General features: G+C 40.7%; 1 protein-coding gene across 4 annotated transcripts in view; it reads left to right on the top strand.

Moving 5' to 3' along the window:
• EPHA3 (EPH receptor A3) overlaps nt 1–16,130 on the top strand; it is a 218,160-nt gene that overhangs the window by 143,395 nt on the left and 58,635 nt on the right. For all 4 annotated transcript variants that reach the window (XM_048071647.2, XM_048071646.2, XM_048071648.2 and 1 more), the window contains one exon: nt 15,703–15,827. In XM_048071647.2, coding sequence (XP_047927604.2) covers nt 15,703–15,827 — 125 coding nt within the window. The remainder of the gene's footprint in view (nt 1–15,702; nt 15,828–16,130) is intronic.

Raw genomic sequence — 16,130 nt, 5'->3', positions numbered from 1 at the left:
TGTTTTCTATTTGTACACATTTTTGCTTTAAGTACTTTTAGGTGATGTAGGTTATTAGAGGTTTAATTGTGCTGTCTCTTGATCGTGATGATTGATTTACTTTGTTAGATTTCCACTAGAAGTTATGTAAGTTGCTAAAATTAGACCTTAAATACCCATATAAGTCATCTTTCTAAGCATGATTAAAAGAACGCAATTTCTCTAGCATTCCCTTCCTGGTTAGATCATAAAAGGGACACACCTGAGGCATATTTTTGGTTCATGTTATACATAAACAACTGGGAGGGGGGAGAGAAAGTCTGAACATCTTAGACTGCATTGTAATATAACATTTAACTGAGGGGGCATTTCAAAAAAAGATTTAAAGCACTGTTGAGCTGGATCTGGAAGAAACCAGAAGACCCGAAAGCCAGTCATGACTCCAGCACTGTAATTTGTACTGTCTGGCTTAGAGGTACTTTTCTTTCAAGGACAGAGGTACCTACTAGTTGGATAAAACTTTGGTTAAATAGCTACGCTGTGCTGGACCCAAGACAGGAGAAGGGGCATATTGCTTTGGGAGTTGTTGTGTGGATGGGGTATCACACATGGTGGTGCAGCTCAGGATGGCCAGACAGATCCTGGGGACAGAGCCAATGGCAAGCCCAGGGAGGGAAAGGTGTTAGTCAGCAGGCTGTGAATTTTGCAGAGAGGATTGAAGTACAGAAGGTCCATAACTCTTCTCTGGGATCTCCTGAATCCAGGCTCTTTATCTTCTGCCAGCCATGATTTGAGAGCCCTGTGCCCTTGCAATGGACATGATGAAGTTACAGTTTTAATGCTGGAGATTCAGTATCCATGTTCTTCTTTCACCTGCTGTCAGGGTCCGTCCCAACTTAGTGAAAACTGTTCTGCAGAACATCTTCACACTCATAAAACACTGTCATCTGAGTGTATGAGTTTCCAAGAGCCACAGGCAGACCTGGAGAATGGTTTAGATTTTCTAATGACAAAAATGAGATGCTTATGGCAATTCTCTTGGAGGTAAAAATCATACATTGCACATCTTCAGACAAGCTCTGTACAAGAGACATATCAGCTGTATTATGTTTGCTGAGTCTCTGAATTGCAAAGTCCCACTGAAAAGTGAACAAACCTTTCTCTCCATGCTTCTCAATGTACAAATGGGTGTTTCTTCCTACGCATTCATCACCAGCTTAATAGATCAGAATATACATAATACTAATTTTCTGTAATGTGGCAATTGGGAGATCTGCCAGTGTGTGTTAAAGTAAATTCAGCTGATATGTTAACAAGTCAGTCAGCTTTCACAGCAGCTCCATTTTTAAATGTAAACACATCATATACACACATGCATGCACATATTTGTAATTTGCATATGCTTGCAGATACACACTTTAAATGTTGCTGAAAAAATCTCTGATGCCTATGCAGTGTTTCTGAACTCTAGAATCTGTAGCTAAAAGCCATAGCAAGATTTTACTAGAGAGTTTCAAACCTGATCTGGAAGTAAAGAAAAGGTGTTCTTTGTTGTCGGTGGTGACGTTTGAAACATCCAGCCTCTGATTCTGCTGGCATTGAAAATTCAAGAAAGTTAAGACATTTTACAGTACAAAACTGGTGTAAAACCAAGATCTAGTTGCCTGCACTGAGGGAAATTCAAAATCATTTTTTGAAATGGATTGGGCTTTTTTCTTCTTTCTGTCTGTCATAATTTTTACCACACCTTGTTTTCCTTTCCTTCCAGTGAAGGTGAATGAATGAGCAGACACGTCTGAAAAAAAGAAAAAGTATCTTGCAAAATATGGCTAGACAGACAGACATGACACTGCAATGTTTCTAATCCTGTCAAGTCTTTCTGTCCTTGGAGCTAAAATAAGAGAAAGGGCACACATTTCTATTTAATTTAGCTTGTTGATCATCCTCTTTGATTGCACTGTAATACATGCCTTCAGTTGCTGCTTGATAAGGCCTCCTCCAAATTATATTGAAGCACTCTGAGGCTCTCACCTCACATCAGTATGTTGCACCACACAGATGTTATCTCCTAATAATACCAATCAACCCCATTTAGAAAGGGTCACTGACTGCTACAGGAGGTTGTCTGGAATTCAGTGTCCCTCGAGGTGGTGTGCTAATTGTGAATGTGCCATGCAGGGGGACTGACAGCTGTGCCACACTGCCTGGCTTGCTGCTGGAGTGATCAGGTGCCTGTGCACAGATATAGGTTCATTAGGTTTTCTGGTCACAGTTTGTGCTTTTTTGTTTGTTTGGTTTTTAGTATCTGTAAAACCAGAAAGAGGAATCTTCCTTGGAGCGTTATAAAGAACCCAATGGCAAAAGTTGTTCATTCCAGGTCAGGGCAGCGCTGTATTTACTGGCTTTGGGCTGTAGCAAGCACAAAACTCCCACTGGAGCCCAAAGAGGTTTTAAAGGGATACAGGGTGTGAAACTGACTCAAGAAAGGCTAAGATTTGGTAGGGAGAGCACAGTCATGCTACTAGATCATCATTTTACAGCACTGAAGGAGGAGGTTTTCCAATGCAAAACACAGCCAGTGGGTCAGGGAAATACCTGTGCTGAACATGTTTTGCTGATACTGCACGGGAAAGTAATGTTTTTTTTCTGCCATGTCAGTGTTTTTATGGTATCACATAGTGTCATGCGAATTGACTCAGGAATGCTGAGCAAAATGTTGATATTTTAACCAAGTACTTAATTGACTTAGCTGCACTTTAAATAGACATATAATCTGCAGTGATCTCTGCAATCCAAAGGAGACAAGGAGAACTTGCAGAACCTGCAGAAATCTGCATCACTAGCAGATGCTGATCTGTCAGGTAGGTCTTAGGAAGCCTTTTCTGTCCCTTGTGTCCCAGTGCCGTCCCCATTTCTGTAGCTGATTGCCTCCTGCACCTGGAGAGGAATAACCCCATATGCCAGGAGATGCTGGAGGCCAACTGGCTGGAAAGCAGCTTTCCAGGAAAGGACCTGGGGGTTCTGATGGATGCCAAGTTGACCATGGGCCAGCTACATGCCCTGGCAGCTATGAAAACCAACAGCACCTGGAGCTGTAATAGGAAGAGCATTGCCAGCAGGCCGAGGGAGGTGACCTTTCCCCTCTGCTCAGCCTTGGTGAGGCCGTGTGTGGTGTGTCCAGCTTGGCCCACCTGCGGTACAAAGAGAGACGTGGGCAGAGCAAAGCGAGCCCAGAGACGGGCCTTACATGTGTCCCTTACACATGTAAGGGACAGGAACTTCTGCCATGTGAGGAGAAGTGGAGACAGCTGGGACTGTTTATCTTGAAGGAGAGAAGGCCCAGGGGGATCTTATCCATGTGTACAAACTCCTAATGGGAGGGTGTAGAGAAGGTGGAACCAGGCTCCTCTTATTAGTGGTGTCCAGTGACAGGATGAGCCATTGGGCACAGACTGAAATATGAGAAATTCTGTTTAAGCATAGACAACAAACATTTTTACTGTGTGATTAAACACTGGAACAGTTGTCCAAAGAGATGGTGGCATCTCCATCTGTCGAGGTATTCAAAACCCAACTAATGGGGGACCTGGGCAACCTCCTCCAACTGACCCTGCTTCTGCAAGGCACCTTCCCACCTCAGTCCTTCTGTGATTGTGTGCAAAGGGGGATAGCAGCAGCTGGAAGGGACTGATCAGTAATTGTCCTTGTCTTTTCACCTTCAACTTTTCATTCATAGAACTAGGCCTTCTCAATGAAATTGGGGGGAGTAAACTCCACATACATGTACTCAGTTTGGAGAGAGTAAGGCCTGTGGGTGTGGAGGGGCTGTCAACCTCTATCCTTGTTTCAAAGAAATTCAAGAGAGTGTTACTGAATCATTTGTTTTGCTATTTAGCAAATATAACTTCAAATCTCTTACCATTTGTCATAGTACATAAAGTTTATGCATATATGAACAGGAGAAACTGCAGTAGGATTAGATTACTCTGCAGAACACCTCTATAAGAACAGATAGCTTTAAAGGAGGAGATTTGATTTAGATAAATTGCCTGTGGGTTAATGCCTCCCTCCTAAGCGTTTTCATCAGAGACCCCTCAGTATCCGTTCTTACTCTTCAGTGTATTGTACATCATTGTTGTATTCTGTTCAACAGCTATGGTTCCCCCCCTTAGAGTCAGCAGGGAGTAAATTGAGACCTACTTTCCACTAACTAGCTTTCCCCACATGAATATTAGGATGCCTGATAATGGGGAAAAGCAGTTTTAAATCCCATGTGAGCATTCCAGTAAAACTGCTGCAAACCTCTGCATAGTCCCACTTAGTGCAAGAAGGATTTTTTTCCTACTTTATAATGTTAAATTAATTGGGAACTTCTACAGCAAGAGTGCCCCAATGTGGGATTTGCTCTGGTCTAATCAAGTTGGTTTATAAACAAGTTTACATTACATTAGTACAGTTTTACTAAGGAGAGAGTTAATTTATGTTTGAGAATGTCTTTGGGCTTCCTAGCTGCAAGAACTGCTTAAGGTCTGGAAAATTGAAGTGTTGTCCCAAGAGAGATTGTGTGCAGTTATATTTTTATTTTCCATGTACTGTATTCAGATAGCTTTGGGTCACCAAGTAGGTAGCAAATCCTGTTGTCCAGTTTAGATCATAGGGGCCACAGGGACAGAGAAAAGAGAACGAAGTCAAAAATCTGTAGAGGGTAGGTGGGAACAAGAGGTTTTGCCTATGGCCTTTTTTCTGCACCAGCGGTTTTGTGGATCCAGCAGCTTCTGCATGTCAAGCTAAATATTCTGGCTCCAAACCCAAACTCTCTAAGTGTATTTTCCTTCAATTATTTCCAATAAGATTCAGAGAGTCCAGGATTCTTGGAAAATAATATTAGCAAGCAAGTTCATTGTCAATAATTACAGCTTTTGTATTTTCCAAGTAAACCTGTGCTGATGCCCAAACATTTGGCTTTTAATACCTTGTGTCTTTACTATGTGCCTGCTTGATAATAAAATAGATTGTTTTCTTTTAATCACTAAAAGCACAGCGTAACAGCTTTAGAGGTAGTTTTATGTTTGATTAGTTCTTAAGGAGTTAAGGCCTTGTAAACCTCCAAAGTCTCCACAGTGCAGCTGCGAGCCGGCGATAGCAGCTGAGCTCAGTGCCAAGAAGCTGGTGTCACCACTGAATCAAATCCAACAAGCTTTGTGTGCTGTGCATCCTAGCATCAGGAGAGGAGCAAAGGGGATGTGTCCTGACAGGAGACCTCCTCAGACTCTGCCGTCATATTTTGTGGGCTAACTTCTACCTGTGTTTATGATTAAGTGATTATGCTCCTCCATTAAGTGACTAACAAAGCCTAAACCTGGGTTTTGGTCTCTTCACAGTAAAGTTTTGCAGTTGTGAAATGATTATTTCTTCCTCTGCACAGGTTTCTTCATACAGGAAACTTAAACCATTCCTGAATCCAAGCTGAGGCATCTATGCACATCTACAGCATAAAGAATAATAATAAAAAGATACCCCACATATAATTTTAGGATTTCCAAAAAGAGTAGTGGACTGATTATCAGAAACCTCCTCCTTCTATCTTTCATATTTCATTCAAAAAAAAAAAAAGCAGAACAATTTTTTTAGTCTGTTTTTGCTTAATCACTTAAAACCATGCATGAAAAGGTGCAGGAAAACAGATGGCTGCAATAGTTGCTGCTCCTGTGCACCTCGGTGTGGCAGTATCGCTTCTGGGAGAGGACTCTAATCCAGTTTTCTCTCTCATTCATTCTGGATTAATGAATAACGATGTGATAAAACCACAGCAACCAGATAGTTACTTCAGATGTAAACATACAGACCATTCTGTTACATATATTTAATCAAATTTAGTTTTATTCCTCTTTCTATCTCTTCCTTAAATGTATTAGCTGCCAAAAGTAGCAGTTTTCAAATGCAGCAGGGATAAGCTAGTTAAAGAAGAAGGTAACAGGTGAGGCAGTAAGGGAGCTCTTGTGAGGGGCTAGTATCAACAAATATTCAAAAAAAAAAAAAAAAAGCTTTGAGAACAAAACTGGCCACTAGGCACAGAAATTAGGATTGCTGGGAGGAGTGTCTTAAAGGGTAGGTGTAGCTGGTTTGTAATATCTTGATCTATGTGTGTCATTTGTAGACAGAAAATTTCAAGCCATCTATTCAGCTTCACCTTGGGGGAAAAACATTTAAAATAAAGAAGAAATCAGAAGTTTTCGGGTCTGTTGAAGGCAAAGACTTACTTGGCTCCCGGGGAAAGCTGTTCAAACCTCCTCAGAACTGGAGTTCTGCTTGCTTGAAATCTGTTACTTCAAGGGAATAAATTCAACACCAAGTTGGGCACCAAGCTTTATTTGAATATGGGTCTCTGATTGTGAGGACTGTGACGCTATTTCTGCATTCAGCCTTCTTTCTGTCAGACTAGACTGCACAGTCTTCCACAACTTAGAAATGACGTGTGATGCTCCCTGGTTAAATAAAATCCATATTTAGAAAGGGTTGTGTGCACTTTACAATCTATATCCCAAGACAGGTCCCTTAAGTAGATATATCTTTGAAGAGAGACAATTTGAGAAAGCCACAGATGTTTGGTGCATGATATATTTCTTTCTTTCCCTATGGTCCTTATGAAAAGGATAAGAAGATAGACTTATTAAAAGTGAGCTAATGACATGATGTAGGGAGTCTCTGGTTCATTGACTGTTATTACAGCTGTGCCCCATTACGTACTGAATACCTAGGACATGCTTGTTTTTTGAATGACATTTATCTTTTGAGTTTCAAACATTCCTGGCATAAATAAAGATTTTACGCTTTTCAAATGTGTTTTACAGTTCAGCCCAGAGGCTATTCAAGGATCGTTTTAACTCAATAAAATTCCTCCTTTAGGGATATAAAAGGGAAGTGTTTTAACAATGTCACTCCATGCATAGCCTGTTATTAGCTAGAGACGCTCTGCCTGCAAAGCCTTTGATCCCTTTTCCCCTGGATGTGGAGGAAACTATGCTGAGGATTCAAAGTCTCTGACATACATTGGTCTCTTCTGTGCGAACATGGTCCTTGTGTAAAGGCTCGTGACCTTAGGGGAAGTTCAAAGGTGAAGTTTGGGCTCAGGCAGTGTTTTCCCCTTTTGTGCTTTTAGCAACCCACTTTACCTTTTTCAGAAGTCATGGTGAAATGGTGGATAATGTTTTTCTCTACCACTTCTATCAGTCTTTAATGTGAGGCTACATGTGGGTTCTCATTTAATATCTTGGTTTGGTAAAATAATGAAAAGAAAAACGCGAATAAACAGGATACTTAGACCTCAGTTAAATACAATTCCTTAGTTTCCTGGCTCTGCTTTACCTGTGCTAGCATTCTGAGTGATCACAGAGAGAAATAATCTCTGTCCCTCTTGACTGTAAGCAAAGCTGTCAACTCCCCTTGCTTCTTGAAGCTCCTCCATCTAGACAATTTGCAGGCAGTGAGAGCTGAAAAGAAAAGGTAGCTTTTTCTTCAGGTTTGGGGACTATTCCTGTCAATGGGAATTATTTATGTGATATTTATTTTTAAAAGCATTTTAAAATAAAGAATTTTAGCAGAATACATATCCTTCTAGTAAAGTATGCTGTTACATATAAAAAAACTGGTTAAAAAGAAAGATAACAGTAAAATCATCCCAAACTCCAAAAGAAAGTGAATGGAGATGTGATCACCTTTCAGGTCTATTCCATCAGATTCTCATGTTCTGGTTAGCCTTTACAAAATCATTTCGTCTCCGGCTGACTGTGAAACTATCAAGGAATGACAGGGCCAGGGATTTGAGAAATACTCTTCCCATTCAGTGTTTTCTCACCAGGTTGAAAAGATTTCTTTGGAACTTACTGACAGATCTGTTCAAGAGCTCATGGTAGCTACTTAAAAGGAGAAAAATATTTTATAGCAGAAATTACTTATCTGAATACAATTGTTGTCTTCTGTGGTTTTGGATACTGGTATTTCTAGAGATGGCTCTGAAATAAACTTCTTAAATGGTGAGTGGCATTTCTTTGGTTGAGGTAATAACTTCCTTGGAAGGGGAAAGCCTACTCCGCATCTGACAGTTGACATCACAGTCATGGGGAATAAATTGTTCTTTCTGAAAACTGCACACCAGGAAGCCTGAGATGCTAACATCCTATAAAGTAACGTAACAATGGGGTGGGAAAGGCAAAGCAAAACTGTTTATTTTAAACCGATATGCTCTTAAACACATACAGTGAAAAATATGAAGTATTGATAAGCTCCCACCATCACCATCTCAAACAGAGAACAGAAAGAATAACATTTATATTTGAGTACCTTTGGGCCGAATCCTTGTGAAAGCATATACGGCATTTGTCTCCTCTGTGAAATAACAGCTGTGAGCGCCATGGCACCATAATTTTCAGTTTCTGAGGCGAGTGCCTTGTGCAGTCTGATACTTCCCAAATGGACATGGCGTTTCCATGATTTATTACACACGTGTTAAACATATGAGTAAGTCTAACGTTTGGTTCGCTCTATGGAAGGCATTTGCTATCTCTCTTAATAAAAAGGGGGAGAGATGAGAACATGAATGTGCACCACTTAATGAAGTTTGCTTTTAATTTAGAATTTATTTGTAAGAGTGAGAAATGAGCTTTGACAATCACTTTTCCAGTGACAGCTGCTGCCCAGAAGGTTGCCTTTCTCTGCACTTGAGAGGGAAATCAAGCAGCTGCCTTTTAGTGCAATTCCTGCTGAAGCTGAGCGATCTCCCTTTTTCAGTTCCCTGCTTTCTTTTCTTCGTGGCACCTGTGCGATGCGTGCAGCCGCTCTGGAGTCTGTAACCACAGGCTAGAGTCCACCAGCTTCCAGATGCAGTGGAGTGCTTCAGCCACAATGCAGGAAATCATCCATTAAAATAATCACAAACCAGTTAGTCTCCAAAATATTGTATCCCTTTTCTGGCAGAAACAGCTGCCCCACACTGCTTTGTTTCATTCAAAGTTAACCTGCTTCTATTTTACCCTAAAAGTTTTCTCCTCATGTTTTCCTCATTTTGACTTGTGTAAATGCCCAGGTCTTGGTAGCCCTCTCACATAAAGGGTGAACCTTTGATTGCATGCTACTCGGATCCAGCCTGAATCCGGTGAAACAGCCCTGTATGCTGCCACAGGCCTCTTGCTGTTGGGATGGATAGGTACACTAAATCCTCGTCTCTGGTGACAGGAAAGGTGCACTGCATTCTGGCTGACAGTCGCCTAACGATGTTGCAGAATCAGATGACATTTTACAGCGCAAGTCATAAAACTATATTGAGTCTGCTGCAGCTCGAGCAAAAGGTGCAAGAGCACATGCAAACGTACCTTGCTGGTTTAACTGCGTGCCCTGGAGATTAAAGAGCAAAGGACTGTGTCTGCACACCCAGCCAAGAGGTGGGTAATTGCATCTGGAGGAGGAGGATGCGGGTTTAGCAGGTTTCCAAAATGTTGTTAAAGTGTAGCTGTTTCCCCTTTCTGCCCCATGCCCTGGGAGCCCCTGGGGACCCCACTCTGGCCATGCCTTTTTGGAATATGCTTGTGGGACCAGCCCCATCCCTACTTGCTGTAGCACAGCAGCGTGGGGGCTGGCAGCGCGTGTAACTGTGCTCAGCGAGGAAAGTAAATAGTAGTAGCGCAATCCAACAAGTCTTAAAATACTGCAACTGCTGCTTTCTGTGAGCAGTCTTCTGTAATAAACTACCTAGATGTTAATCCACAGGCTAGACGCTGGAGATGTAAAGGGTCCAAGGGTAAGTGCAGCAGTTCATACAAACATAATGTGATCATATCACGGAGATGTGTCATTGTACTGATTTGCAATGAGTCTGTTACTTTGGTCTCTGGCACAGGCTGAATGCTGTTTTAGAGTGGAATGGTTGGGTAAACCTGAAGATAGAAAGGCAATACTTAAAAACCCAGGTGTTGGGTTCTTGTTGCTTGGAGGTAGCATGTACGTGCAGGGTGTCTGGCTGTGCTGGATCCAGCTGAACATGGGCACACGATGCTTGCAGCTGGGTAAGTGCTGCCACACGTCCTCACTTTGTGGATGTGACTTCAGATTTTGAGAGAAACTGCCTCTAAGCGAGAGATTGGTTTATTCATTCAGACCTTGGTCTTTATGCTTGGCACTGTATGACGGTTTTGTGGTTTGGAACTGGTGCTCTAAGACTTACAGATTTGGGTTTGGATCCCAGTGGATCCTACTGTCAGAGACTGCAGCTCTCATTCTGAGATTGTGATCTTTATTTACTGTTCTGGTTCCACATTACCTCCTAGGGGCATTCAAGAAAATTTATATGTTGTATCAGATGACAGCAGTATGATTAGATAATAAAATCAACAGTTTTCTAAAGAAAGAAAAAGGAGCAAGCCTTCCACTTATTCAACAGTGCAGAAGAAGTTGCAATTTGGGTAATACAGTCAGTTTTGCTGGCTCAGATTTGTCCGTGATCACTATCTCTCAGCATAACTGGGAATATTTTACTGTCTGATACTGATAGCTGGTTGCAACCAAAAGCTGGAAGTGAGCAGACCACAGACATTTATAGAATGAAATCCTGCAGAGCTCTACAAGGCTTTCCCTAAAAATTTAATTTGTGATCTAGAGACCTAAGCAAGAAACAATGCGACTCTAAATATTTCAGCAGTTGTACACACATGGCTTCCCAAAGTTAATACTGAGTTCTCTCTGCCACAGGACAGGGAATTTGCTTCCAGTATATACATCTGTAAGCCAGTCACATATGAAAACAATAACCAAGGAATAAGAAAAAGTCAATAAGGAGATTTATATACAGCTGCTATTAAACTGGAGGAAAACAAATGATCTGTTGGGGTCAGTTTCTCTGGGAAATCAATTTGAGCAAAGTTTTATTGTCCTCTCTGCTAGATCCTTCATGTTATTTGCTTGCACCTTTAATAGTTGTGAGTGAGGAGGGTTTTACACTTGTGAGCCTAAGCTCTCTGGATCATTGCATTCGTTACCTTTTCAACATCCACATTCCCAGTTGTCACAAATGCTACCTAACAGTACTGAGCGCTCAAAGTACATTTCCCCTTGTAGCTCTAGGGAGTTTTGAATGTTCATATTAACTGCTTAAACTAGTCATAAACCAGTTAGACTGTAGTACCGGAGCAATAGTAACCATCTGATGCATAAAAATGTCCCTGTATAGGTTGCATGTGACGACTGAGAATAAACACTTTCTTGCTGAAGAAAAAAATGACATAACCTGTCCATGCATGGCCACACACGCCTAAAGTTAATTATAAAAGCAAAACAAACAACCCAGTGAAGGAGTGCTAATACGTAAATCACAACACCAATAAAAATGTAAATACATAGAGGCCTATGATCAACAGGATTTATCCAACAGTCACTGAAATGCTGTCTATTCAAATCTTCAGTCTAAAAAAAAAGTATTCTCCTTAAGTTTTGCTTTGAAACTCATGTTCTCTAAGTGATAATTAATTCAACCTATCTTTGTGTTGATGCTGGTTCTTTAACGTTATTCTGACAAAATTCTGCTTATCTAAAAATGCTTTATAATATGTCATTTGTTGCTATCCTGTAGTAACAACCTTGATTTTGTCAATGGGAGCAACAGCCATTTAGAAGATTTGTTCTAGTGTTCTTGTTGCTGCACTATGTCGTTATTTTTCACTTTTAAGAAAGGAAAATCCTGAGACTGCAATGAAAAATGGAGAATTTAAGTATGGAATAATTCTATTCCTTTCCGTAACCTGATTTTGAATTCTGTCTCATCCTACTGTAGCTATTTAATGGTCTTCAGGAAACAAGAAACTCGTCTCTTATCTTCCTCATCCAAGAGACTAATACGCAGCACTGCTCTTGGTGATAGCTCTGTTGTTTAATGGTTTATCATGTTGACTTCCTTCAACAGGAGTTTGTCTCTTTGCTAGAACTTCAGTCTCTTCAGAGGAGGCAATAAAACACAGAGCCTTTCTGGTGAGAAGGGAGGATTAGTTGTCTTACAATATGGAAATTAAGGCTGACTTCTGCTTTGGGCCAGAAATGGCTGTTTTGAGGTTATCAGAGCTTCCTGGGCTTGGTTGGAGGTAGTCCTTTTCTGCTTCAGAGGGTATATTCAAGAACACTTAAGGGGAAAAAAGAAGATAAGTGCATATCAAAAGACACTTACTTAGAGCACAGTTTATATGATGTTTGTTTGTTTTGTTTATAGCATTGTATTCTAGGGAAGTGTACAAAAAATGAAATTAATTCTATGGTCCAAATGTCAAGTTATTCTTTCTAAATGCACCCCAGACCTGAGCATGAGGTGGCAAAGGCACTTGTGTTTTCACACGACTATCCCCATGCAGAACAATACATTCTTAGAGGTTGCCTTAACTTTAACCACATCTTAAATCCATGGATTACAGTAGATCTAAGCATAAACTTTAAATTGGTCTGAACAAGATGTTTACTTATGTTAGGGTTGAAGGACTTCTAACACTTTCAAACCTACCTATGCAACAGATACAGCAGAAAACCAAAAACGTTTGCGTTGAGATTTAAAACTTGAATAGTTCAGACTCTTTCAGACAAGCAAAGGAAGCTTGAACCATGAACCGTGGTGGTAATTTTTGCTTTCTATCTTAACTTGGTCAAACCAAAGGATAACTGGTATGTGTTCTTCACTTAGTCTTGTTTTAGTGGAGGAAACAGAGCTAGACCTATAACTGCCAAGTAAAAAACAGAGTAAGTACAGACAGAGACACATGTTATGCAAGGCAGCAGGTGCAGCAGAAGCCAGGTCACCTACATCTCAGCTTGCTGCAAAGACTGGTGTTGGGAAAGCTTGTCTGGCTGCTGGGAGAGGTCCCTGATAGGGGGGTCCTCTCCAGGGCTCTGCTTCCTGCGGCAGAGATGAGGGGGACACTCCAAAGTCAACTATTGCACGTGAAATCCAATGTGAACACATAGAGGTGATGGGAACAGCAGGAAAATTAAATCCCCACCCAGACGTTGAGTCTTTATTTTCAAAATCGTGTGTGCTCCGAAGTTAAAATGCTCAGATGATGTATAAGGTGGTTAAACAAGATAATGAAAAGATAATATACAAAACGATTAAAAAATTAAAAATGAAATTACAAACATCTTTCCCTCTGAATAGAAATAGTGTGGTGTGTCCTCTGGAAGCAGATAATGCACCACAAAATTACCTGGGGGAACTGTTCCTTTATGCACTGAAGGCTACGTAAATCTAGATAACTTCTGTCACACATATAGTTAAGATGATGATTTAAACAGATTTGTGTATATATATATATTTCATATATATGTGTGTTTATATACATAATTTCCATAGCTCAACAGTCCAGCAGCTGGTGGAGTGCAGCGCCATGCTGCAGAAACCAGATCCGCTCTGTGTGTGGGACTGAAGGGCCCTGAAACTTTTTGTTCCCTGGGATCATCAGTCTCCCCTCCACCCACCCGTGCTCTGGGATGCTGTCTCTTTCAGACACTGTATATGTGTGATTTCTAAGCAGCTTTGAGAACCCTAGGGATCAGAAGAGGTGTATGAATGTTTTATAATGTTATTGATAACTGCAGAGCAGACGCTTTTCTAGTAAGCCGCTGTGAGATAAGTTACTGGTAGCATCTGCAAAGATGTGTGTAAATTAGCTTAAAATAATTAATGCTGTGTTGGAAGAAAGCTTTTTTTAAGGCACATCTGTATTGGTGCATATAAGATTATTTCAGCCTGCCCTGAGAGTGTGTTATAGCACAAATTACCATAATTTATTAGGGGAAGAGCCATTTCTGTTAATCATATATTAATTATTCATAAAATCTGTATTAATGTTACCTTAATGGGAAGTGTTACCAGCTGGGTACTGGGCTTGGCACTCTATTCAAACACAGAAAAAGATAAGTAGTTTGACTTAAAGAGAAGATATAAAAATGACTTACAGGAGCATAAAAGCAGCAGGCGTGGGTCTATGAGTTAGCATAGAGCTGGCTAGGGCCGAGCAGTCCAGCCAGCTTGCTGCTTTGTGTTTTGGCTCCAGCGATGGTTTGTGCCCTAGTGAAATTCGAGTGGAATTGCTGAAGGATGTTCATTACCAGCCAGTCCTGTATACCTTGCACTAGTGCCTTTTGGCTCTTCAGCTAGCATGGGTCTGGTGAGATTAAGTAAAATCAAGAGACTCTTTCCCATTGCACTTTAAAAATAAATAAATAAATAATCTTCAATAATTTAAATTCAGGAGAAATTCTTCGTGTTTAGTGAGAGAAAAAAAAAAAAAGGATTTTGGCAACTTTTTAGTCTTGTCAGGAAGCTGTTGGGAACCATGTGGTATGTAAAAATGCTGTCCAAAGGATGCATTTCAGCCCGGAACGGATGTGAAAGTGTGTATATAGATATGTCTTATGTGGGCGGATGCAGCTTCCTTGATGCTCTACTCAGCTAAAGGAGGCTGTTAGGTTATGATGCAAGACTAGGAGGTACATTTTAGTGGAAGTTTAGCAAAACCAAGCACAGCATGAATTTGGGGGGATGAAAATCCAAACACACAGGGCACTGGCTAATGCATGCAAATGTGTAAAGCCTGTAAAGTGCAACCAGTTTTATATGAACAGTAAAAACTTCATAGGATTCAGCTGAAATTGAATTGTTTAGATCAGCTATAGCCTTTTTATTAGGATAGCACAATGTGAACTTATAAACACATTTGTTTTACATGTTAAGATAAAAGACTGTTTATTGGTAAAAGATTTTTCTTTTTAAAGACAGTTACAACCTTTAATGTGTGATCTGTAAGTTATCATCTGATGAATTTTGGCCAAAACCACGGACGAGAGGCATTTGGAGTAGGAAGCGAACCCGTGAGAAGTGGGGGAAAAAAAATATAAATAAATAAAAACTTGCATAGCTCTCAGTGAGTCTAGGAAACCTAGGCCTGGTCTTGGAACAGCCCGTAGAGCTGGGTGGTCTGAAGATGAACCCGTGTTAAAGGATCTTAGGTAATTATCGTCTTTTTCCTTGACGTTGATAGTACTTCCAAGTTTTGGGTGGTGGGCGACTCTGTAGCATGCAACCAATTGTCATGCCTAACCATGATTAATGCAGATCAGAAATGAGGTTATTCTGCAGTTTAGGTATTTTTTTTCTTCAGATTTCATTTTCAAAGCAGTGTGGTAAAGGAAAAGCGGTATATGGGAGCAATTTGTATCTGGAGAACTTACCAAATAATGTTATAAAAGAGGCTCTATTCTGCAGGAAGCAGTTAGCAGTGGTGCATGGGGCATCCCAGCACTGTTTTACACTTGCTTATGAAATGAATATCATAGTTCTGCAGAGCCTGGTAATGATAATACGTCAGCATTACAACAAATAGGTAGTACTGTTGTTTTGTTCTCTTCTAGTACATCAAATGTATTTCATTGCTTACACTGTAGTAGCAGATTGAAACCATCTGCCGTCTTGCCACTAGTCAGCCAGTCTAACAGAAAATCTCAGCTCATTTTCTTTGAGGCCGGCGCACTGTAAGGCATGTGTACCAGGACGATAATCCAGCTGCTGAATGTTGATACAAGTCCAGACCTATGCTCATGAGTCTTTCAAATGGAAACAGTACTCTTTGCCAAGGATTGGAACAGAGATAACCTGGGTTTGCTTTTTTCTCCTCCTTGCTCCCCCCATCCCCTATACAGCTCCATCCCCCATCACAGTGATAAGGAAGGACCGGACGTCCAGGAACAGCGTGTCTCTGTCTTGGCAGGAACCTGAGCATCCAAATGGGATCATCTTGGACTATGAGGTCAAATACTACGAAAAGGTGGGAAGAAACACTGACGGGGAGGTTCTTATGCTAGTGATGTAGTTATTAAGTCTTGCTTAAGTCAAGGGTTCAGAGACACCCCTATTCACTCACTATCTGCCTCAGTAGTGATGAAACCCTTCTGTTTTTGGGAAGCAGAACATCATAAAAATATGAAATGAAACCATTAAGTAATGTTGTCTATGAACTTCATCCCTAAATGCATCAGAACAAATGTGGACTAATTCTGAAATGGTGCAATACTTTTTTTTTTTTGTCTTAAGTAAAATTTATTTACTGAGTTCTATTATGCTGTCAATA

This window comes from Anser cygnoides, chromosome 1, assembly GCF_040182565.1.
Source record: "Anser cygnoides isolate HZ-2024a breed goose chromosome 1, Taihu_goose_T2T_genome, whole genome shotgun sequence".
In the NCBI taxonomy this organism is placed as follows: Eukaryota; Metazoa; Chordata; class Aves; order Anseriformes; family Anatidae; genus Anser; species Anser cygnoides.
This window is presented reverse-complemented; position numbering and strand designations above follow the sequence as displayed.